Source organism: Entelurus aequoreus, linkage group LG03 (genome assembly GCF_033978785.1).
Source record: "Entelurus aequoreus isolate RoL-2023_Sb linkage group LG03, RoL_Eaeq_v1.1, whole genome shotgun sequence".
NCBI classification, from domain to species: domain Eukaryota; kingdom Metazoa; phylum Chordata; class Actinopteri; order Syngnathiformes; family Syngnathidae; genus Entelurus; species Entelurus aequoreus.
Genome location: NC_084733.1, coordinates 60,781,463 through 60,803,816, shown reverse-complemented (window position 1 = coordinate 60,803,816; position 22,354 = coordinate 60,781,463). Strand labels below are relative to the sequence as shown.

The window sequence follows — 22,354 nt, the reverse complement described above, 5'->3', positions numbered from 1 at the left end:
TCTCCACTGACTGTTAAGTTAAGTCTGATTGAAATGTGTCTTCTTGTTGTCTTCTTCCCCCTGTTGTTTGTGATGTTTTGTGGACATTTGCATTCACACCAAAGAGGAAAAGAACCATCCGGATTGTTATAGGCGCAAAGTTGAAAAGTCAGCATCTGTGATGGTATAGGGGTGTATTAGTGCCCAAGACATGGGTAAGTTACACATCTGTGAAGGCGCCATTAATGCTGAAAGGTACGTACAGGTTTTGGAGCAACATATGTTGCCATCCAAGCAACATTACCATGGACGCCCCTGCTTATTTCTGCAAGACAATGCCAAGCCACGTATTACATCAACATGGCTTCATAGTAAAAGAGTGCGGGTATTAGACTGGCCTGCCTGTAGTCCAGACCTGTCTCCCATTGAAAATGTGTGGCGCATTATGAAGCCTAAAATACCACAACGGAGACCCCCGGACTGTGAACCATTCTTGGTTGTGCTGTACATCAAGCAAGAATGGGAAATAATTCCACCTGAGAAGCTTAAAAAATGTGTCTCCTCAGGTCCCAAACGTTTACTGAGTGTTGTTAAAAGGAAAGGCCATGTAACACAGTGGTGAACATGCCCTTTCCCAACTACTTTGGCACGTGTTGCAGCCATGAAATTCTAACTTTATTATTTGCAAAAAAAAAAAAAAAGTTTATGAGTTTGAACATCAAATATCTTGTCTTTGTAGTGCATTCAATTGAATATGGGTTGAAAAGGATTTGCAAATCATTGTATTCTGTTTATATTTACATCTAACACAATTTCCCAACTCATATGGAAACGGGGTTTGTATATATATATATATATATATATATATATATATATATATATATATATATATATATATATATATATATATATATATATATATATATATATATATTACTGAAAAGTGACTTTGTGAAGGCAAATAAATGCCAATAATAACCGAAATAGCCAAGTCCAAAAATGTGACAATATAAATATATAGTAATGGAAACAAATTTATTAAATATTAAAGCATTTCAAAAAATGCTTTTCAGTAGCCGATGTTTAAATAAAACAAGCAAAAAAATATTAAATGTGCAGTGATTAAATAGCAACATTCGTGGCTTGAGTCAGATGTCAACAATTACAACTATTATTTTTCCTTGAACTCAACCAGTTGAAAATATGCTTAATAAACCTATCTAGCTACTGACATTTGAATAAAATTTTACCGAAAGTATTTTTTAAAATGCTGCTTTGAGTCCCAAGCGGAGTTTAGCCAGGAGACTGAGATGATCAGATGGGAATGTGTGGTTGGGAAGGCCGTCCATGGACCATAAGGCCTCTTCAGATAGCAGCGAGAGAAAACCAACTAACTTCAGACCTTCACTCCCAATCTTGCCAGCAGCTAACAAAGCAAATAATGAAACATATTGTGGCATATCTAAGATACTTTGAAGTTATAATGAATTTGCCTGTAAATACCTGCTTGATCTGAGGTTAAGATGCGTTCAGGTGAATAGAAGATGTGGTCCACAGTGGCTCCACCTTCAGAGTGCAGAGTTGTAACTTCTGAGTGGTCATGGTGACGGAAGCTGTGGTTGTAGACAGATTCCAGGTCTAACTGGTGTCTTATGATGGGTCCAAATCTGTGACACACACACATCATTATTGTAAGTGCAGTCCAGTGTGCAAATCAAATAAATCAATAAATAAAGCAAATAAGCGCCAGGTAAAAATTTGTTTTTGTTTCACTTGTTAATTCAAACGCAGAACATATCTGCACCTTTAATTTATGTTTGGTGTCCAATGTTTTTATTGGCCCTATTCTAAAAATATAATTCACATGTAACAAGTTATATATTGTTACAATGGTTCTCAAATGGGGGTACTAATAACACTGGAGGTATTTGAAGGCACTCAAGGGTACTGTCTGTCTTACACAGAAAGGGCAGACATTCTGCCCGAGTTAGGTAAAGGCCCGGGATCTAAATGACGATATGTTATCACTGTTGAACTCTGACGACGGTGGGCTGGTTTCCCCGCACATCTTTCAGCACCTCCAGTGCACGCAGGGCTGACTAACTCTGCATGTCTGGCCGCCAGCAACTATGGCGAAAATATTAGAGCCATGGTCAGCCAGCTAACAGTGCCACCTGGCGACCATCTCAAGAGTTTACGACAGACTTCAGCATGTGGCTGATTAGTCTGTCCGTAGGGACATTTCTACTGGCCGTCTCTGAGGAGTAGCGCTGCCAAGCTTTTTTTAATGTGACCCAATCCCTTTTGCTCCTAGGTGTTCAGGCGTCGGTGAAGTTGATTGGCCTGGCCTACGGAAGGATGTCAAGAAGTGTGCAACTGCATATGTGACTTGTCAGCTTGCCAATAGCCATGAGCACACTAAGACCCCCTTTGAACTCTTACCAATACCTGCCAGGCGGTTTGATCACATTCACATGGACCAGTTGGTCTTTTCCCCCCCATTGCAGGGCTTTATGCACCTGCTCACACTGGTTGATCTGACCACCAGATGGCCAGAGGCCGTTCCCCTGTCCTCCAAAGATGTGGCCAATGTGTTTTTGTGGGCCTGGGTTATGCGTTTATGTACGCAGTCAGATATCACCTTAGACAGGGGACCCATGTTTCCGCACTCTGGTCAGCTTGCACAACAAGTTAACTAACCTTTGAAAATATGGCTGCTTTGTACTCGAAATATCTGCAGACAATAACAAAGAAAACAAATATTCAAAACATATAGGGTGAGAAACAACTACAACCATGTTGTAATGTCTGCAGTGTATAACCGTACCTGGGGTGTTGTCAGTGACACCTGGGATTACTTGTAAACCACGTGGACGTACAAGTGAGACTGGACTGGAGCGCAGTTTCAAGAGGAAGCTGTGGCTGTACAGAAGTTTCCCTCCAGGACACATTTAAGAAAATAATAAAGCAGAGAAGTATAACAATTAGTGACAACTAACTGCTGATTGCTAATGCTCGCTTTTTAAATACTGACCTGCAACTGTACTATAGCCCTCATCCACCTCACTGGCAGTGACATACTGGCAGTTATCGGATATTCCCAGAGAGCTGGGCCACAGTGGAGCAAACAGTGTGTGGCATGAAGTTTTTTGTGAAACATTCTGCTGACCTGATACCTGTTGTGTATCGGAAAAAGGTAAGCGGAAACTAACTATGAGCAGATATTCTCAGCCCAGACACATAATAGAGTACACAAGCACAGTCTAAAGAAATCGAATTCAAGAGCTGTACGATTCCGCAAAAATACGGATGACTATTTTCTTTTTTTCGAATTGAGATTGCGATTTTCTGAGACTTTTTTCCAGACACACAAATACCAACACCATGTTCAGGGCTTTTCTTTTTTATAGAAATCAAACTGCTTTTTAATTATCATCTTTGTTAGACTCTTTGTCTCTTTCTGCTTTAAAGAAACGTTGTTTCTGATGTTCTTCATGGGAAGTATTGGAAGGATCATTGACACGGGGACTAAAAAAAATTAATATAATGAATAGAAATAGAAAATAATATATAAAGTCGAAAAAATCGCATGCTCAGTCACTCCACATGCACTACATTTGTGCATGTGAAAAAGAAAGGTCAATTAATTAACAGCTACTCCCGCAAGCTTATGAATGATAATACAAAACATGTAATCATTAGTTAAGTACATTTTGTAATAGCAGAATTTCTGATAAAGCCCTTGTATTTCGATCTTGTTAGACAATGCAGAAACTGAATTGAGAGTACATAATGCAATAAAAAAAAAAAAAAGAGTTACAGGCTCACCCTCCATGCAGCTATACCATGAAAGTAGAGCTCCCCGTTGGTGATGAGCTGGTAAAGAGGCGTGTGTGGGACAGAGTTGAAGTCCCCACACATGATAACATTACAGTGTTCACCTTTGGCCTTCCATGACTTGACCACACTGTCGATCTCTGCCAACATTATAGCAAGTTGGGCCAGCTTAATGTCTCCCCTCTTCGGATTAAAGAGCAGGTGTGTGTTGGCCACACAGAGCAGCGAGCCCTTCGCACTGACTTTGGATCCCTGGTAAACAATAGGTCGAAGCAGCAAAACAATGCCTACATTGTGCCGATCCAAAAGCTCAGTTTCAGGCCGGAAGAACTCCAGCAAGGTGACAGACACCTCGGAAAAGCGTGTACTGCGATAGCAAGTAGCACAGCCATCTGTCTTGTTCCCGGTTCGCCGCTTGTATATGCAGTTGTAGCCTAGCAAAGCATCATGGGACCGTTTTAAGTCTGTATCTCATTCTCAGTATTCCCAAACATGTGTGCTTCAAGAACCCTTACCCATCGGAGTGAGGGCTGGATACAGCAGTGTGTCATAGTGGTTCTCCTGAACCTCTTGGAGACAAATAATCTGCATGAAGAGCAACTTCATTAAAAAAAAAATTATATTTAACATTTTAGAGAATACTCACTGGATTACACCACCACAAAAACAACAATTTTATATTATTAACAGGTAACTTCATAAATTCTTATAACTATACCAATACATTTTCTTCGTTTTTGTCTAAATCAGGGGTGTCCTAATTTCTTCAAATGAGGGCCACATCCTGAAAAATCACAGTATGTGGGAGGTCACGTTCATGTTTTTATATGCAGAGGTACCAACATTTTTGTTTCCCTGATTCAAAAAGTCAGACAAAGATCAAATTATATGTAAACTAAATAATTGTTTGCAATAAAAAAATATGTAAATCCAATTAATTATTTGCATATACCCAAAAATATTACACCATTTTTCTTATAGAGAATAATTGTTTTACATACAGGCATAAAAAAAACAGTGAAATACATATTATTGACAAATTAAATGGCAAAATAAACAGTTAGCATCACTTAAATTTATTGAAGCCTTGTTGGCAAACATGGCGATTAGCGGTGACGTGAGAGGGAAGAGCAATGCAGACCCTGAAGCCTTAAACCCTGTACTTTCTTGAACCCTCGCTTTTTATCCTCATTCCTCTTTACGTGCTTTTTATTGTTTTGTTTCCCGGCATCTCCTCAGCCCAGCTTTGTAGTTTTCTGCCTACAGCCATGCCACCTTTTTATTTTCAAATTTTGCTAGCTGTTACTCATATTACTTGTTTATCTGTACCATCGTCTTTAGTTTACCTAGAGGCACGACCTTCGTACTTAGCTACAAATCATTACTTTTCTAGTTCATTAGTGTTTTTCATCTTCTTATAGTTATAGGACTGCAACAATTTGATTCGAAAAAAGCTTTCATTTCTAATCTGTCGCTTCGATTAGTTGTTTAATAAATGTCCATCCATCAATTTTCTACAGCTTGTCCCTTTCGGGGTCGCGGGGATGCTGGAGCCTATCCCAGCTGCAGTCGGGCGGAAGGCGAGGTACACTCTGGACAAGTCGCCACCTCATCGCAGGGTCAACACAGAAAGACAGACAACATTCACACTCACATTCACACACTAGGGCCAATTTAGTGTTGCCATCCAACCTGTCTTTGAACGAATAAAAATGTATAAAATCCGGACCACATGAAGCGCCTAAAACTTTAAATATGTAGATATAGTTTCTGCACGGGGTCTGTAATAGAGCACACATGAGAACGGTGGTGTGTGGGTGCCATGAACTATGGCGGCATACAGAAAAGTTTTTGTTTTTTTTAATGCACACAAAGTGTAATTTTAATTGTAATGAAGTGCATTTATTAGACAAAAATAATTAACCTTATGTCAAGCAGATTTTTTTAATTTGAAGTACTAAAATACATTTCTTATTACGGTTAGAGTGACCAAAATTATCACAATGTCATTATTTTAGAATTGTTGTGCAGCTGAGATGGGCTCCAGCACCCCCCGCGACCCCAAAAGGGACAAGCGGTAGAAAATGAATGAATGGATGAATGTGCTTAAAATGGACTACAAAATAAAATATTTTAACCAAGGTTAAGTTAAAAAATGTATTAGATATACACACAATATACTTTCTTGGCAGAAGTAACATTAAACATTGTTCTTCATAGAATTTTTATTTGCGTGTTTAAATGTTTATGCTCTTCCATTTTAATTTGTAAAGATTTAAAAACATATATATATATTTTTTTTAAACCATAAGCAAAACAAGTGTTGTGCGCTTCACTTCCGATTTAAGTGAGGTCATGCGAGTTCACTTCCTGTTGGAAGACACCTGCGTCTATGTTATATTCCTCTGAGGATTGATCGATCACTCTGTGCTAGGAGAGCAGAGCCTGTAGGGTCCATCCATCCATCCATTTTCTACCGCTTATTCCCTTTTGGGGTCGCGGGGGGCGCCTGTAGGGTCAATGAGCACAATTGAATAGTTTAGTTGCTCTGATAGCAATGTGTTTATACAAGTTGAGATTGGGGTATGTTGCTTCTTAATAGGGAAAGAAGTTAATGTCTAGTATTCATGTTAGCATTTAACGTTGCTAGGGAGCCTGCGTTAGTCGGTCCGTGAGTTTATCAAAGTGCAGTTATCAATCACGGTTTTTCAGTCATTTTAATTTAAATCGGTTATACTAACCTTTGCAAGTTTTACCGCAGTTTATCATTTATACTGTTTATGGTTACATCCCGAGTGAGTATTACCCTGTTAGTCGATTAATCATAAAAACTATTTAATTTCTATTCGATTACTAAAATGATCGAGAGCTGCAGTCCTAAAATCATTAGTAAGATTACTAATTCAACGTTAATGTACTGGAAAAGGTGGGCCTCAAGGTAAAAAAAAAAAAAAAGTTAAGGACCTCTGATCTAGACCACAAAGATGTGTGTTGAATATAGATTATAATCATCATTAGTCCGCTTTAATTAGATACTCCACACAGGGCAAATTTGCCTTCTTTTCTTCCTCTTCTCCACTCAGATTTCACAGCTTGCTCCCCTTTACCACTACTTTATTGCCATTGGTCAGGGGTCTCGTTAAGAAGCGGCATAAAAGTTAAACAACGTATAACTTAAAAACACATCAAGCTCATGATATGACATTCCCACACCATATAGTACATTTTAACACGTACATTAGTTTGAAAAGTTAGAAATGTAGGATAAGACTTATTTTGGTCTAAGTGTAACTTGACTCACATCTGGGGCCCATCTGCATATTTCTTCTAAAAGAAGGCTCCAGCGGTAGTTCCAGTCCAGTACTTCTAGACGGCAGTGTTTGTACAGCTGAATGTTGGCCATCAGAAGGTCCTGGGCCAAAATGTTGTAGGACATGACAGTGAAGTCCATGGTGGGCCTTGTGAAAGAAGTTGTGGGGTAATCACTTTTCATCTCCTGCCATACTCTCCACATTACTGTAAAATACCAACATACATGTAACTGCAGCTCAATACTAACTTTATTAGTAACACTGTTCAAAAATGGTTCGATAGAGTAAGATGCCACATAAATGATTACCTTCAAATGACTCTTTTGGCTCCAATGAAGGGTAATAGCTCAGAGCAGGAAAACGCCAGAGTGGGCAATGGACTTCATCTTCTAAATTATGACCTATAGGAAAATGCCATCCTGCTTGCTTATCACGGTGATGAATTTGAGCAAGAGCTGGAACGGATGTCAACGCCAGGTTAGAATTTGTTCCACCGTCCAGCTTGTCATCAGCAGCAGGGGCAAGATATTCATCCCAGCACTCTCTTTCCGGTATGCTACTTTCAGACTTGTCTAATTTGTGCACCCTCATCGGCTGCTCTGTAGGACGGGCAGCATATTGCATGTCAGATTCTTCAATGCATTGTTGCCTCAGTGGACAATGTGTCTTCCTGACATGTCCTTGGGTTGCATCCGATGCATTCTGTTGCACCGCTGACGGAGTCTCCTTTTCTGCAGACTGGGCCACACTCACTGTGTTCAAAGCTGGCTGGTTCTTTGTGTCTTTCGGCATGACCGATATCGGCTGTTCTGCATCTGGAGTATTGTCTACCTCTGAGGAACATTGTTCGCTTAACCTTTCCTCGTTTTGTCCCTTAGACTCACCCCTTTGGCCAAGCCAAAGGTGCAGCAGGTTTTTATTAAACTTGGTGAACATCCTGGTTGTGACAGCAGCACCATCAAACGCTGTCCTGCCATTGACAGCACAGGGTCGACCCTTCTTTGCAGACTCTGAAAGACAAAATAGTAGGGGTGTGACGATGCACCTATTTCATGAGACGAGACAATACAAATTAGGTTCCTGAGAATCAGACGAGCTTTCAACATTAATTCTAAGAGGGGGCGCCATGTAGGATTGGGACAATTGCAGGGCTCCTGGGTAGCAGATTTTGAGTGTGCGTATGTGTATGTGACGGTGGTTGTCATGCGGCCCAGAATGTCTGACAATGCCTCTGCATTTATGAAAACTGCTATGACAAGAAAACACTTTTTAATTTGGCTGGGTCAGAAAAACAACAGGTGCAATTTCAAGTGTTTTGTAACTTTGCATGAATGACCAAAAAAATTTGCTTTTTTTTTTTTTATTTTATTTTTTTATAATGTCCTGCCCAGCTTCTCGGGCAAATCATATAGCAGATGTAGATGCCCATGTCGGCTGTTCAGATTTACTTTACAAAAGAGAAGTGTAGGATACTTCTCTTGTTGCCTTACTTGTATTTTGACTTTATTAAATGTATTTATATTATCATTTGGTGCAGCCGGGCCGGAGCAGGAGGGGATAGAAAGACAGAAAAAGGAAGACAGAGGGGGGAATTGTGGGGACAAGAGGGGGATTAGACAGAGAGACAAAAACAACAACAGCAAACACAACAACAACAACAACAGAGCAACATCAGCAAATACGACATGTACAAATATGATGGTAAAAGTAATAGCAAATAAGCAGTTAGCGAAAATTTAAAAAAAAAAAAAATACAGAAATGACAATGAGCATTATTACACTAAAAATGGAGCAATATGAATACCAATAGAAATAGTGCTATTGATAATAAACAATACCAGTACTTTACCTTTATTATCAACAATACAATTGTTCAAATGCAACAATACATATACGTAATGATAACTTGAGATACGAAAGAATGCAGAAAAATGGAGGGGAAGAAAGAGAAGCAACCTTAACCTTGTAGATTGTTATAGTAACAATAGGTTAAGCTTTGTCAGTGTGCCATGTGTTGTACCCAGTTTACCCTAGGGCAACAACGTTAATATATGTTTGATGAAACGTGATTATGTGCATGAGTGTATGTGTGCATATGTACTTGTATATGTACAGTATGTGTATGTGTGCTTGTACAGTGAATGTATATGTACAGTATGTGTATATGTGTGTACAGCGAATGTATATGTACAGTATGTGTATACAGTATGTGTGTTTGAACAGTGAATGTATATGTACAGTATGTGTAAATGTGTGTTTGTACAGTGAATGTATATGTACAGTATATGTATGTGTGTGTTTGTACAGTGAATGTATGTGTAGTATGTGTATGTGTGTGTTTGTACAGTGAATGTATATGTACAGTATGTGTATATGTATGTTTTTACAGTGAATGTATATGTACAGTATGTGTATACAGTATGTTTGTATAATGAATGTGCGTGTGGATGTACGAACTTTGAGTGTGTAAATATGTACTGTATTTATTTGTATATGTATGTGGGAGCGTAGGTACCTATGTATGTCTGTATGTATGTGTGTGAGTATATGTGAATTTGCATGTACAATACATTTGACTCCCAGTGTGTGCGGGAGCCAGAGTACGGCCCCAGCCTCCCCGAGAACCCATCCCACAAACAGTAGGTGTGGTGCCCAGGGAACCAGGGGCCACCGCCCCCACGCAGCCAAGCCGGACAGCGACAGGAACCCCAGAGCCTGGCCCACCGCGCCGCCCACAAGGGCCAGCAGCAGGCCGCAGACAGACGCACCCGGCAGAGGACAAGGCACGAGAAAAACAGGGGGCAGCCAGACCCCAAGCCAGCGAGAGACCACACCCCACACGGACAGAAAGGCGGGACTCCCCGCCCGAGGGGCCCGGAGACCCCCCACAACCGGACGGGAAGACCGCCCCCGCCCCACCGGCAACAGGGCCCCCACGAGCCCCCCCCCACCCCCGGAGAGCGCGGCGAGGCCAGCCCACGGCCACCCCACCCAAGCCGGCCGCCACAGGACCACCCAGCACGGGGCCACAGGAACCACCCACCCCACCCGCAGGGACCCCAACGATGGAGATGGAACTACCAGCAACCGCCCCGCCGAGTCCCCCCCCTGAGGTAGGGGAATAAATAAATAAAATAAATAAATACATAATAATAATAATAATAATAATATAAATAAAATATTTATTTTTTTTTTTTAAAAAAAAGGAAAAAAATTAAATAAATAATTAAATCTATTTATAAAATAAATAAATAAATAAATAAATAAATAAAGAATTAAAAGAAGATCACAGACATGCTGACACACAAGGTCGCTACCCCAACAACTGGCCGACTCGCAGCACCTCGGAATACCCTGCAGCACCAAGCCACCACAGTAGACGCAGGGACCAGACCCAGCAGGCCCCAACCAAGACGGGCACCCGGAAGGGATGGACGGCGGGACCCAGGAGCTCCAGACACGCAGTCCGGATGCAGTAGCCTGAGGCGCCGACCCCCACCCGACAGGCAGGCCCAGAACGTACCCCCAGAAATATACATACATATATATATACATACACATAAACATACACATGTACACATACACACACATACACATGCATACACATACATACATACACACACACATACACATACATATACACAGTTTGTCAGCCCCGACAACCACCACGCGCGCGCGCTGCCACCAGTCACAACATCAGCCACCCCCCTGCACCAGACCCAGCAGCCACGGGCGCCCACACCACAAACAAACGGCAGCAGAAACAGCAGCCACAACACCCCCAGACAGCCAGCACCACCCAATCAAATCAAAGCGATCAAAAAAAAAACCGCGACCGGCAACCACACGCCAACAGGATCACAGATACCAGCCAGCGCCAGCCCGCCAGCAAGCCCAAACGCCAACACGCAAACAAGAAACACCAACACCCCCCCCCCCCCGCCAAAAGACCCCACCACCCCAACCCAAACCCGCACAAACACACCACCGCCCAAACAACCGAGACACAGTATCCAGACCAGACACGGGCGCCGCGCCGCCACCAGATCAAGTCGCCAACAGAGACCCCACAGCGCAAGGTCGGGCCACACGGGCACGGACCCCACCCAACAGGAAGCGAGACCCGTGCGACGCCACACACAAATAAATAATAAGATTAAACAAAAATAACAATAATTTTAAAAAAAATAATAATAATAATAAAATGAAATACAAATTAAATTAAAAATAACAAATACAAATAATTAAATAAAATAAAGTAAGTAAAAAATAAAAATTATTTTTTTTTAAATAAAATACAAAATAAATAAATAAATATATATATATACCTACATATACATACATATACACATACACATACATATATATATATCTACATACATACATACATATACACATAAAAAAAAAATAATAATAATAAATTAATAAAAGCCTGGCAGGCCACCAGAACGCAGTCCCCGGAATCCGCGCCGGCCGACGAGGCAATGAGGGGTGCGCCGAACCCCAACCCCCCCACATGCATGTGTACAAGGCCCCCAGAGTGTCTACTGTGTAGTTAAAATTAGGAGGTCAGCCATTACAGCCGACCTCCAGTCCCTATTGATGCGTGTACTGTACTGAAAAATTAGCTTTTAACTCTTGAACTTAGCAAAAAATATAACAAGAAAAACCTTGACTAGCTTATGTTACCGTTAGTGGTTTCACAGAACATATTGGTTTTAAAACTGTCTATATTTTTCACAATTACTAAATTAGTGAAATATTTTTTTTACCAGCCCGAATGAAATGATTGGTGTTTACGGCGGTCACTGTCTCGCCAACACATAAGTGCAGAAAACGCAAACACACATACAAAAGCAGTCCGAGAGAAGCAACTAACAATTTACAGTCATATTGTTATGATAGATTATACATGCTATGATAGCTAATGCAAGCTATCCAAATCGGTATAGTTAGCAAACAACACCCAAAGATAATGTGCATGCTTGTGTTACCCAAGTATGTAATTATACACCATTACGTCATAGAAGCCGGAAGAGGGAGGGATAGAACGCTTAAAATAGACTGGAAAGCTAGTCATGAGTGTATATGTTACACACAGCCCCTTCAACAAACACAATTAATTGCAGTATAGATAATATGTAGGGCAGCACGGTGGCAGAGGGGTTAGTGCGTCTGCCTCACAAAAAAACGAAGGTCCTGAGTAGTCGTGAGTTCAATCCCGGCCTCGGGATCTTTCTGTGTGGAGTTTGCATGTCCTCCCCGTGACTGCGTGGGTTCCCTCCGGGTACTCCGGCTTCCTCCCACCTCCAAAAACATGCATCTGGGGATAGGTTGATTGGCAACACTAAATTGGCCCTAGTGTGTGAATGTTGCCTGTCTATCTCTGTTGGCCCTGCGATGAGGTGGCGACTTGTCCAGGGTGTACCCCGCCTTCCGCCCGATTGTAGCTGAGATAGGCTCCAGCGCCCCCCGCGACCCCGAAGGGAATAAGCGGTAGAAAATGGATGGATGGATGGATAATATGTATTGGAATTGTTTTGGTGTAAATTTTGCACTACTATCACATTTATAACCCGTTTTTGAGTCTGTCTGCAAACTGTGGAGGCGTTCCCAGATTGCGATTAAAATCTTTCATGCCCCATCCTCTCCAAAAGTATCAAAATGTATATTTTGTAAAATTTCTAAAATATCTCTCTTTGCAGCATCTCCCAAGCTCTATTAGGTTGGATGGGAAGCGCTGGTTTTCCTCCAGGATGTCTCTGTACATTGCTGCATTCATCTTTCCCTCTATCCTTACTATTCTCCCAGTTCCTGCCGCTGAAAAACATCCCCACAGCATGATGGTGCCACCTTTGCTGTAGGGGTGGTATTAGCATGGTGATGAACTGTGTCTGGTTTCCTCAAAACATGATGCCTAGCATTCACGTCAAAGAGTTTGATCTTTTTCTACTCAAACCGGGGACTTTTCTTTCTCATGGTCTGAGAGTATGCATGTTGGCAAACTTTTTCCAAAGAAATGGCTTCTGTCTGGTCACTGTACCATACAGGCCTGAGTGGTGGATTGCTGCAGGGATGGTTGTCCTTCCTAGAAGAATGCTTTAGCTCTGACAGTGAGACCATCGGGTTCTTCGTCACCTCCCTGACAAGACTAAAATTAATGCAGCAATGTACAGAGACAGTCTGGATGAAAACCAACGCTTCCCATCCAACCTGATGGCGCTTGAGAGGTGCTGCAAAGAGGATGGGCAAAGAGCAATGGGCGAAACTGCCCAAAGATTTTGTGCCAAGCTTGTGGCATCATACTCAAAAAGACTTGCGGCTGGAATTTGTCCTGGGTGTAACCCTCCTTCCGCCATAGTGCAAATGGGATAGCCCCCGCTCCCCCCAAGAGGGACAAGCGGAAAAAAAATGGATGGATGGATGGATGGATGGATGGATGGATGGATGGTGCACCAACAAAGTATTGAGCAAAGGCTGTGAATACCATCCATCCACCCATCCATTTTCTACCGCTTGTCTCTTTCGGGATCGCGGGGGGTGCTGGAGCCTATCTCAGCTGCATTCGGGCGGAAGGCAGGGTACACCCTGGACAAGTCGCCACCTCATCGCAGGGCCAACACAGATAGACAGACAACATTCACACTCACACACTAGGGCCAATTTAGTGTTGCCAATCAACCTATCCCCAGGTGCATGTCTTTGGAGGTGGGAGGAAGCCGGAGTACCCGGAGGGAACCCCCGCAGTCACGGGGAGAACATGCAAACTCCACACAGAAAGATCCCGAGCCCGGGATTGAACTCAGGACCTTCGTATTGTGAGGCACATACAGTGACCCCTGTACAACCGTGCTGCCCAGGCTGTGAATACATGTAATTTATTTTTTGTTTTTCAATAAATTTGCTTTTACATTGTCCAATACTGTGCGGGGAAGACAAACATTTTGGTATAATGCTGTGACATAACAAAATGTGGAAAAAGTAAAGCGCTGTGAATACTTTCCAGATACACTGTATGTTTACAAGTGTAAAAGCGATTAATTAATTTGAATCCTTTTAGTCTTTGTAATTTTGTCCGAAACACAACAACACCTTTACCACGAGCTGGTCTTGTGACGTCAATGCCAGAGCTCTGATAACAGGTGCAAACTAACAAGCTAGCATGCTCCCATCGCCAAAATAGTGTGTTGGCCACTCGGTTGCTTCTACGGACAAAGCATTCGTGCATTTGTGCGAAGGAACTCGTCTCGCCATTATTTGTGATACAGCAAATAACTTGAACTCGCCCAAGTGACAAGCTGTCTAGTCAGCAGTGAGTTCAAAGTAAGCTAACGCTAGCAACTCCGCTTGACACAGCTGTGAGTACATTATATTCCTGGTCCCAAGGAACAAAACGTTGACACCCAAACATGCAAATGTTCTTACCAGAGAGTTGTTTATTAAGCAGGTACCGGGATAGCGGGAAGAGAGCGTAAAATAACAGGCAGCCAATCATGCTGCCGTTTTTGGAAGTGCGCATGCGCAATGTGAGGTGTGGAGCAGGGAGATAACTGTTGTGCTCTCAGTTGTGCATTTTATTTTGCCTAAATCGGACAATAAAACTCATTGCAGTCATTGCAGCAATTATTATCAATCAATCCCATGTTTTCTTTCATTCTGAACTACTCAGCAGAATGGCTGAATTATTTAGTACCCCGCTAAAGGATATAATTACTTACACGGAAGCACAGTGTAGGCATTTCATTTCACGATACTGACTCATAGTAAAGAATATGGTTCAATCTTGAACTGTAAAGTAGTTTAAGTCAACAAAAGCTGGCAACAATGTCCTCGTTGTCTTTTGAATCACTCTGTTTAGAGGATAATAAGCCATCAACAATACTGAGGCAAGACTTGGAAAATGAGCTGCACACAGACTTGGAGTTGGATGGTAAGTGCATTCGTCTATTAATGGATCAGCTTTTAAAAGACATCTCATTGCTTTCAGTCGGAGGTTTTCACGGTGTCAGACAGACACCATGAAACTTTAGGGGAGGCACAGCAGCTTGAGAATAACAAAGAAACACTATTTTTTCCAAACCTGCTAAGCTGAATTCAGCAACATAAAATGCTAAATGAATTGATTTTTGGTGACTACTGTGAGAGCGAGTAAATAGTCTGCGGTAAGCAGAATTTGCCATAAACTGTGCTCTGAAAAATCACGTTTTAAGGGAGAGAGGCATCAACTGTACTATACAGTATTCTCCTTTGGAGAGGCAAACTTTTAAAAACCCCTAGTCTACCTATACACCAGGGCTATTCAAATGGCAGCCAAGGGGCCAAATCAGGCCCGGGAATGACACCATACCGGCCCCCTGAGTTCAGTTCAAAACTTGGTAGACAAAAATCTTTGCAGCAAATTCCTTAAACACTAGAGCGTTCCTGTTGTATAGAGAAACTTGGACCACTGTAAACACATCAGCAGATCCTTTCATTGACAATTTAACCTTGCTAGCAATCATAGAGCACTGGGGTCCTAACATGTGATTTACATAACAGAGGTGCTCCTCAAGGCACAGCTTTAAGTCCTCTCCTTTGTTCGTAAAGATATTTATGTAACTAAGGTGTTGCTTTAGCTTGTTTATTTCAGTCATTTGTTCAACTTTATTAGTTATACTAGTGGTGTTTCTCCAGATTCCATTTTAGGTTTTAGCTTTTTTCCTCATTTGGGCTATTCAACTGGTGGCCTGTGAATTCAGTGAAAAGAACTTGTGAGAGAGTCACATTTTTGTAGCAGATTCTTAAAAACGCTTTCAAAGATGATCTTTGACTAGCTTTTTTGCAGAAGGTCTTTAAAAACAGTATTGCGCTCCCGTAACTCTTGATGAAATAAAAAGACCAAAATCAAATGTCCACTGTAGAGGACGCTGTTTCTACGTAATATACAAAGTAGGACATTTAGTAAAGGGAGAGGTCTTTAGCCTTCTGGAAATGTGGGACCCAAAATAAATTTAGTTGAATATCTATACACTGATGTACATATTATGTTCATGCAAATGTTATTTCAATGCATTATACTACTTTGCTGGAGTATCTGCTCACATTTAATGTTGTTTTAAACTGTTGTAGAAATGAACAGGTACAATGAGACATCTGTAGCTGATATCTACCAGAAAGCCTGCAAGTTGGTGGGCGTCGTGCCAGTTTCATATATCATTCAGAACCTTAATTCTCCAACCATGAAACTCAGCCATCAAAGCCTCGGACCATTGGGGTGCAAGGCACTCAGTATTGCATTAGTGGTGAGTTGCAAAAAGCGAGTTTAACACTAAAACTTATTAATGAAAACTATTTTGTGTTCAGAGTGACCTGCATATCAACACCCTTGAACTGTCCGACAACGACATACGAGCAGAGGGAGCCAAGCACCTGGCAGAGATGCTGAGGGCTAATTTCACCATTCAGCATTTGGTATGAAGCACATACGTAGTCAGAGAACATTGATAGCTACATAGCAACATAGATAAATACAATAATACATGCAGAAAACGGTCAAAAGATGACATGTTCTGCATATCAGTATTCTCGTCTCTATTCCTATAATCATAAATGTGTTTGCATGTGTACATATAATGCAGGACTTGTGCAACAATCACCTTCATTCGACTGGAGCTGAGTATATGTGTAGAATGTTGATGGATAGCACTTCACTAAAATCCATCAAACTTTCAGGTAATGTATATGTCAACAACATTAAGCCGTACTGATGGAAACCATGTTTTAGTCATTACATTTATTTTTTGGTCCAACAGGAAATGGATTTATAGATGATGATGCAAAATATTTTGCAGACGCCTTGACTGTAAGTTATTAAAACCCTTAAGGGGTCATTTACCTATACTTACTGATTTGGCTCAAATAACAACAAAATGTCAGCTTTGCAAAAGCTGCTGTAAAATACTATATATTAAGCTGAAATAAGCTCCAGCAACCCCCCCACCCCCACCCCCCACCCCCACCCCCACCCCGCGGCCCCAAAAAAGACAAGCGGTAGAAAATGGATGGATGGAATATGTTTCTACTTTATACGGGTCAGAAAGTTTACATAATTCCAAAAAGTTTTTTGTTGGAAAATAAACATTGTAATAAATGCATCCTCAATTCATTATTTTCAGCAATTGTTTCTATTCAAATTCAAAATACTTTATTTGTTCCCAAGGGGCAATTCAAGGCACGTACAGCAGCAAATATAGCAGCAAATATAGCAGTAAATAGCATACCGGTAATAAACAGTGTAAACTTGTTACAGCAGTAAACACGGACAATAAAAACAGAAACACGGCACAAATATTAAATGATTACACACAAAATAAGCTAATGTTAAAAATGCTAAAATACTTAATTAAAAAAAACAGTACTCCTGGAAGAAAGGAGGATGAAATAAGCAATATATACAAATCATGAAACTATTTACTGAAGTACTAAAAAATTACAGTGCTAAGAAAAGTATAGTAATATATAGGGTAAGGTGCAAAATGTCAAAGCTATTACAATTTTTAAAAAGTCACAAAGAAGTGCAGTGATGTTAGTGGTGCTTAGATGTGCATAATGGGTGCTGAGAGTTTCAGAGCAACACGGCTTTGGTACAAAAGTTGATCTCCTCTGAGTTCTGCAAGCTGGGTTGCGAAGCTGGCGGCTGGATGGTTGCCACTCAACCTTCGATATGATATGACCTGATAGCCTACATGTAAGGTGACCTTAAACTGACAACTGAGATCTAGAGGGCTCCCAATTGTTTTAGAGCAGAGACCGCCACCAGAACACTTTCTATTAAAGTTACCATAAAAAAAAGCTCAACTCGTCACAATTTATAGCAGCAAAAATAAATCCATAAATACTTTAGGTGGAGATTTGCTGTATTAAAAAATGGAAAAAAAAAATTTCAAGTGGTTTTGAATAGGAAATATTTTTGTCAGTGGTTAAAAAAAAAATTATTGTGTGTAGCTTTTTTAAGGAAAAGAGATGACAATTCATAGCATTATGTTAAAATGCTAAACATAAAATGCAGATTGACCTATAGTACATTCTCAAACTTTGAAACTTGAAAAATGTTCCTAGGATCTCCAAAAGGTTTGTGAGCAGTCTTTATCTAATCATCAAACTGTCTTTGTGCTGCTATATTTTTAACATTTAGATCAATTTGGGGATTAAAGAGTTAGACCTGAGTCACAATAGATTTTGTGGAAGAGGAGGAGAGCATCTCGGATTCCTCTTGGGTATGGGAAAAACCACACACGTAATGCTCTGGCAAAAGTATTAGGCACTTTAGTAAACACAAGGTCCATGTCTGTTCACTGACATTAACAGCAAACAACGATAGTCTGGAGGTGCTGAACCTTTGTTGGAATCAACTCCGAATGAAAGGAGCTGTTGCTCTTTGCGCTGGACTCAAGGTGACTTATATCACACATTCTCCTTGTTCTTTTAAAGGTAATGCTGAATGGAACTCATGTCTCAATGTATTGTTCTTCATATTAAGGTAAATTTGATGGTAAAGCACCTTGACCTGTCATGGAATGGTTTTGGGAATGAGGGGGCCCTGGCTATGGGCGAAGCTCTGAAATTCAACAACACTCTGGTGCACCTCAACCTCAGCAACAACCGTATCACCAATGAGGGCGTCAGCATGCTTTGCAAGGGTCTTGAGTACAATGGCACTCTCCAAATTCTGCTGGTGGGTAAAGAGACTGAGACGAAGATTAATCAACATTGTTAGTGTAGTGATAATCGGTTTATATGCAGTTCTGTCTTATGGAAAATAATGTGCTTAATGGCTCCTGCAGCTCGCTTACAATTCATTAACAGTTGAGGGAGCACTGGCCCTGGTCAACATGGTGAAGAACACGCATAAAACTGCATTGGAAGAGATTAATATACAGGTATGTGTGAGTGTCACATCATGTCTGTTGACCAGAACAATCAGAGTAAAAAATAACCAATTGGCTTGGTCTGGTTTTCCCACATAATCAGTTTTCAGCTGGTTTTCCCTTTTATCCAAACAGAATGTTTTAGTCAATGAGAACTTTTTGCATCTGCTGGATGTGACTTGTGAGGAGCATCCTGGTCTGAATGTACAGTACGGAGGGGTGGGAGGATTTATTGCTAAGAAACCAGTAAAACGCATTGACCCAATGAAAGTCATTCAGGTTGGTCATATTTCCAAATGAAAATGTGTATGTTTCATATGTGTAGTCCAGAGGTGTCCAAACCTTTTCCACAGAGTGCATACTGAGAAATGAAAGAAGGTGGGAGCCACTGTGATATACTTTTTACATTAAATATGCTGAAACCAATTGAATGTGCATTATTTCTTTTACACACTAAGCTGTTAATAAACATTATCTTAGCTTTTGTGTTATTGTTGACAAAGCATTTAGTTGTAAGTGTTAGATCTAATATACCTCGTTAATAATGAGTTAATTAATAATGAATACACTTTGGACACCCTTGGTCTAGTCTTTAATCAAACACTTTATTTATTGCACATTATATGTCGTTGGTTGTGCCTCTTTATTGATTGGACTCACATCTACTAATCTCACATTTACTGAAGGACTATCTGGATCAACACAAGCTACGTCTCTGGGATTTCTTCCGAAACATTGACAAAGATGCCACCATGCGAGTCCCTGTGGCTGATTTCAGGAACGCAGTGCAGGTTTGAACAATGAGTGAGCTTTGCAGAGAGAACTTGTGTTACAACACCTTTGTCACTTTAAAAAAAGGTAATCTTTAAATAGTTGTCAATATCTTTTTTGGTCTAAACACTTGTTTTAAAAACAGTCACATTTAATTAGTTTAAACATGCCATTATTGGTCTTGTTCTTGTCTCTGTCTATTTGGTCTTAATCTTACTCATATTTTGTGGTCTTCATCTTGTTTTGTTCTCAACTCCTCAAAGTCTTGACCTTGACTTGTTTTATGAGGTCTTGACTACAAGTCTACAACATTAACATGTCGACTGCTCTATTTTACAATATAAAAACACACAAAATATTTAACTGACATGCAAGACATGCACCTGGGGATAGGTTGATTGGCAACACTAAATTGGCCCTAGTGTGTGAATGTGAGTGTGAATGTTGTCTGTCTATCTGTGTACCCCGCCTTCCACCCGAGTGCAGCTGGTACTCCAGCACCCCCCGCAACCCCGAAAGGAACAAACGGTAGATGGATAGATAGAAATATAACTTTTGATGGGGGTAAAAAGAACATGATTTGACTCTGAATTACTTTTAACTCTATGACAGCAATCAAGTGTTCCCTTGGATCGATTCCAGATTGAGGAGCTTATTCAGAGGCTGGATCGTGATAGGACGGGAATGGTAGACTACAGGTGCGTATGTCCATATTGTTTGATTACATTCCAATATACGCCCTAGCCATTGCTTCTTTGACTTTACTTTTTGATAAAAGTAAACATTGTGAGTGACTTTAATCCTCTTGTCAAATATTGGTTTCTTTGTTTAACTGAGGTTGTAATTCTGTCAAGCTACGCATGTTGATTTACATTGTGGGAAACTGAGCGGCCTTGATGATTATTTTTGTCTACCACATTATTTAAACCCTTTATTGTGTCGTATTTGTGACCTATTTGTATTGTCTAGATCCACCTAAAATGTTACTCTGTGCTAGAAATTTCTAAAGCAGAAAGTTGGAGATGTTCATAAAAACTAAGAGGGTTTCTTCAACGATTTGATTCTGAGGAGTCTGATTCGACTAACAACCTTGCAGTTGAATTGTCGAACACCCCTTTTCTCCGTGGGAAAGAAGCACTGCCGAGTCATTTCATTTGACTTGCCAAAGGGTGGCTTCCCAAATTTAACACATATTCATACTCACCACTTTCAAGCTCACACAATCATTGATAGCATGTTCCCAAGGCTAACTAGTTGTCATCTGTTGAACGTAACTATCTCTACAACCTCATATATGGCGATACAGGGATAAACTTTTCACTCATGTTGCTGCTGTATGCTTAAAATCGCTGTATTTGGCCCACAGCCTGTTGGCACATTTTCACTTTGGCCCTTGTAGGGCAAAAAGGTTGGGCAACCATGCTCTCGATAGTCAAGTTTGCCAGAACCGAAGTTGATCACGGTAGGGCCGATCCAATGTGTTTATTCATTTTGGAGTATTTTAGCCTTTTTCTTTAAGGTATAAAAATACCCAAATGAGATCTTTTTATCTGTTGGGATCAACTGTGCTGTGCTCTAAAACTTGAAAATCCTTTGTTCAAGACGGCTCCAGTAAAAACAGTACTTGTGGCTTCTGTGCAGGGGACTGGCAGATACAAGGAAGCAGATGATGAGGAATCACCGTCAACAGCTGCGTAAGGTTGCATCCCGTCAGAAGAAAGAGAAGCATAAGAGTGATCGTATCCTGAAGACCTTCCAGATTGCCGTAGAGGCAGTGACGCCACACGGCTCAGTAGTCATATCTCCAGGTGACCCCAGAGAAGAGCCAACCGGGCCCTATCGCTTCTCTGCAACCCCTCTCAGCTCTTGGCACCACTTTATGTCCAACAGTGAACATACTTCAGTCTCCAACCCCAGAAGGAACCATGTCCACCTGCCCACGCCAACTGGCTCAAGGCTTCACCATTTCACCAAATCTCCCATTTTGCGCTCTCACTCCCAACCCAACTTTCTGGCTGCTTCCCCTCTCTCTGCTCAAGGCAAGTTCACCTCTGCACAGGCTGTACACTCCAACCCAGAGATGCGCCATAGCAAGATTAGGCCTGCTTTGGACCACCTAACCAAGTCTAGAGCTGCTCTTGACAATGAGCAAATAGAAATTGAAGTTACGAATAAAAAAGGGAGGAAAACAAAAGCAAAGAAGTTTGTAGAGAAATATTCAAATAATCCAACAATGAACTGACCATGAACACAAACATTGTTTACATTGTTCTCTTTTAGTATTTCTCACAAGAAGAATATATGTGAAATGCAACAATGTTCTGTAAAATAAGGTGCTACATTGTGTTATTGAGTTTATTTACCTTATGATTCCCTTACTGTAGATCTGTAGAGTAGTTTTATTATTTTTATCTTTTGAAGAAAAGCTGTCATTGGTAGCGTAGTAGCTCACACATCTCCTGACTTTGTATGAGAGTGATAAAGACACTTTTGAATGAATACTGGATCTTCATTCACGGCTCTAATGATGAGCCCTGTGTCGGCTTTGTG

General features: G+C 40.9%; 2 protein-coding genes across 5 annotated transcripts; one reads left to right on the top strand and one right to left on the bottom strand.

The window, feature by feature from the left end:
* Positions 1-995: 995 nt before the first annotated feature.
* On the bottom strand, positions 996-14,689 carry angel1 (angel homolog 1 (Drosophila)). The gene is made up of 10 exons (XM_062042338.1): positions 14,553-14,689; positions 7,436-8,137; positions 7,118-7,332; positions 4,332-4,401; positions 3,808-4,250; positions 3,014-3,155; positions 2,807-2,917; positions 2,680-2,713; positions 1,483-1,646; positions 996-1,405 (listed from the first exon to the last, which is right to left on the bottom strand). The coding sequence occupies exons 1-10, from the start codon at positions 14,644-14,646 to the stop codon at positions 1,242-1,244; spliced, it is 2,139 nt and encodes a 712-aa protein (XP_061898322.1). The 5' UTR covers positions 14,647-14,689; the 3' UTR covers positions 996-1,241.
* Positions 14,290-22,342, top strand: LOC133646690 (leucine-rich repeat-containing protein 74A). 4 transcript variants are annotated; one of them, XM_062042342.1, is made up of 14 exons: positions 14,290-15,057; positions 16,236-16,408; positions 16,470-16,577; positions 16,745-16,838; positions 16,919-16,968; positions 18,301-18,382; positions 18,474-18,559; positions 18,646-18,840; positions 18,950-19,045; positions 19,169-19,312; positions 19,720-19,824; positions 20,417-20,502; positions 21,446-21,612; positions 21,695-22,062. In XM_062042342.1, exons 1-14 carry the CDS (start codon positions 14,952-14,954, stop codon positions 21,922-21,924), a joined length of 1,722 nt encoding a protein of 573 aa, XP_061898326.1. In that variant the 5' UTR covers positions 14,290-14,951; the 3' UTR covers positions 21,925-22,062. The 4 variants fall into 4 exon arrangements, with proteins under 4 accessions (XP_061898326.1, XP_061898323.1, XP_061898325.1 ...); XM_062042339.1 differs by having other exon boundaries at positions 14,291-15,057; positions 21,446-22,342; XM_062042340.1 differs by lacking the exon at positions 14,290-15,057 and adding an exon at positions 15,163-15,289 and having other exon boundaries at positions 21,446-22,342.
* Positions 22,343-22,354: the final 12 nt, after the last annotated feature.

Bases quoted from the DNA above. Each gene is read 5' to 3' on its own strand.
- LOC133646690 (XM_062042339.1), top strand. From the start codon at position 14,952: ATGTCCTCGTTGTCTTTTGAATCACTCTGTTTAGAGGATAATAAGCCA. The intron at 16,578-16,744 runs GTATGAAGCACA...CATATAATGCAG, and splicing joins ATTTCACCATTCAGCATTTG to GACTTGTGCAACAATCACCT. The intron at 16,839-16,918 runs GTAATGTATATG...TTGGTCCAACAG, and splicing joins AAAATCCATCAAACTTTCAG to GAAATGGATTTATAGATGAT.
- angel1 (XM_062042338.1), bottom strand. From the start codon at position 14,646: ATGCGCACTTCCAAAAACGGCAGCATGATTGGCTGCCTGTTATTTTAC. The intron at 4,251-4,331 runs GTAAGGGTTCTT...ATGCTTTGCTAG, and splicing joins TCCAGCCCTCACTCCGATGG to GCTACAACTGCATATACAAG. The intron at 2,918-3,013 runs GTCAGTATTTAA...TGTGTCCTGGAG, and splicing joins GGGCTATAGTACAGTTGCAG to GGAAACTTCTGTACAGCCAC.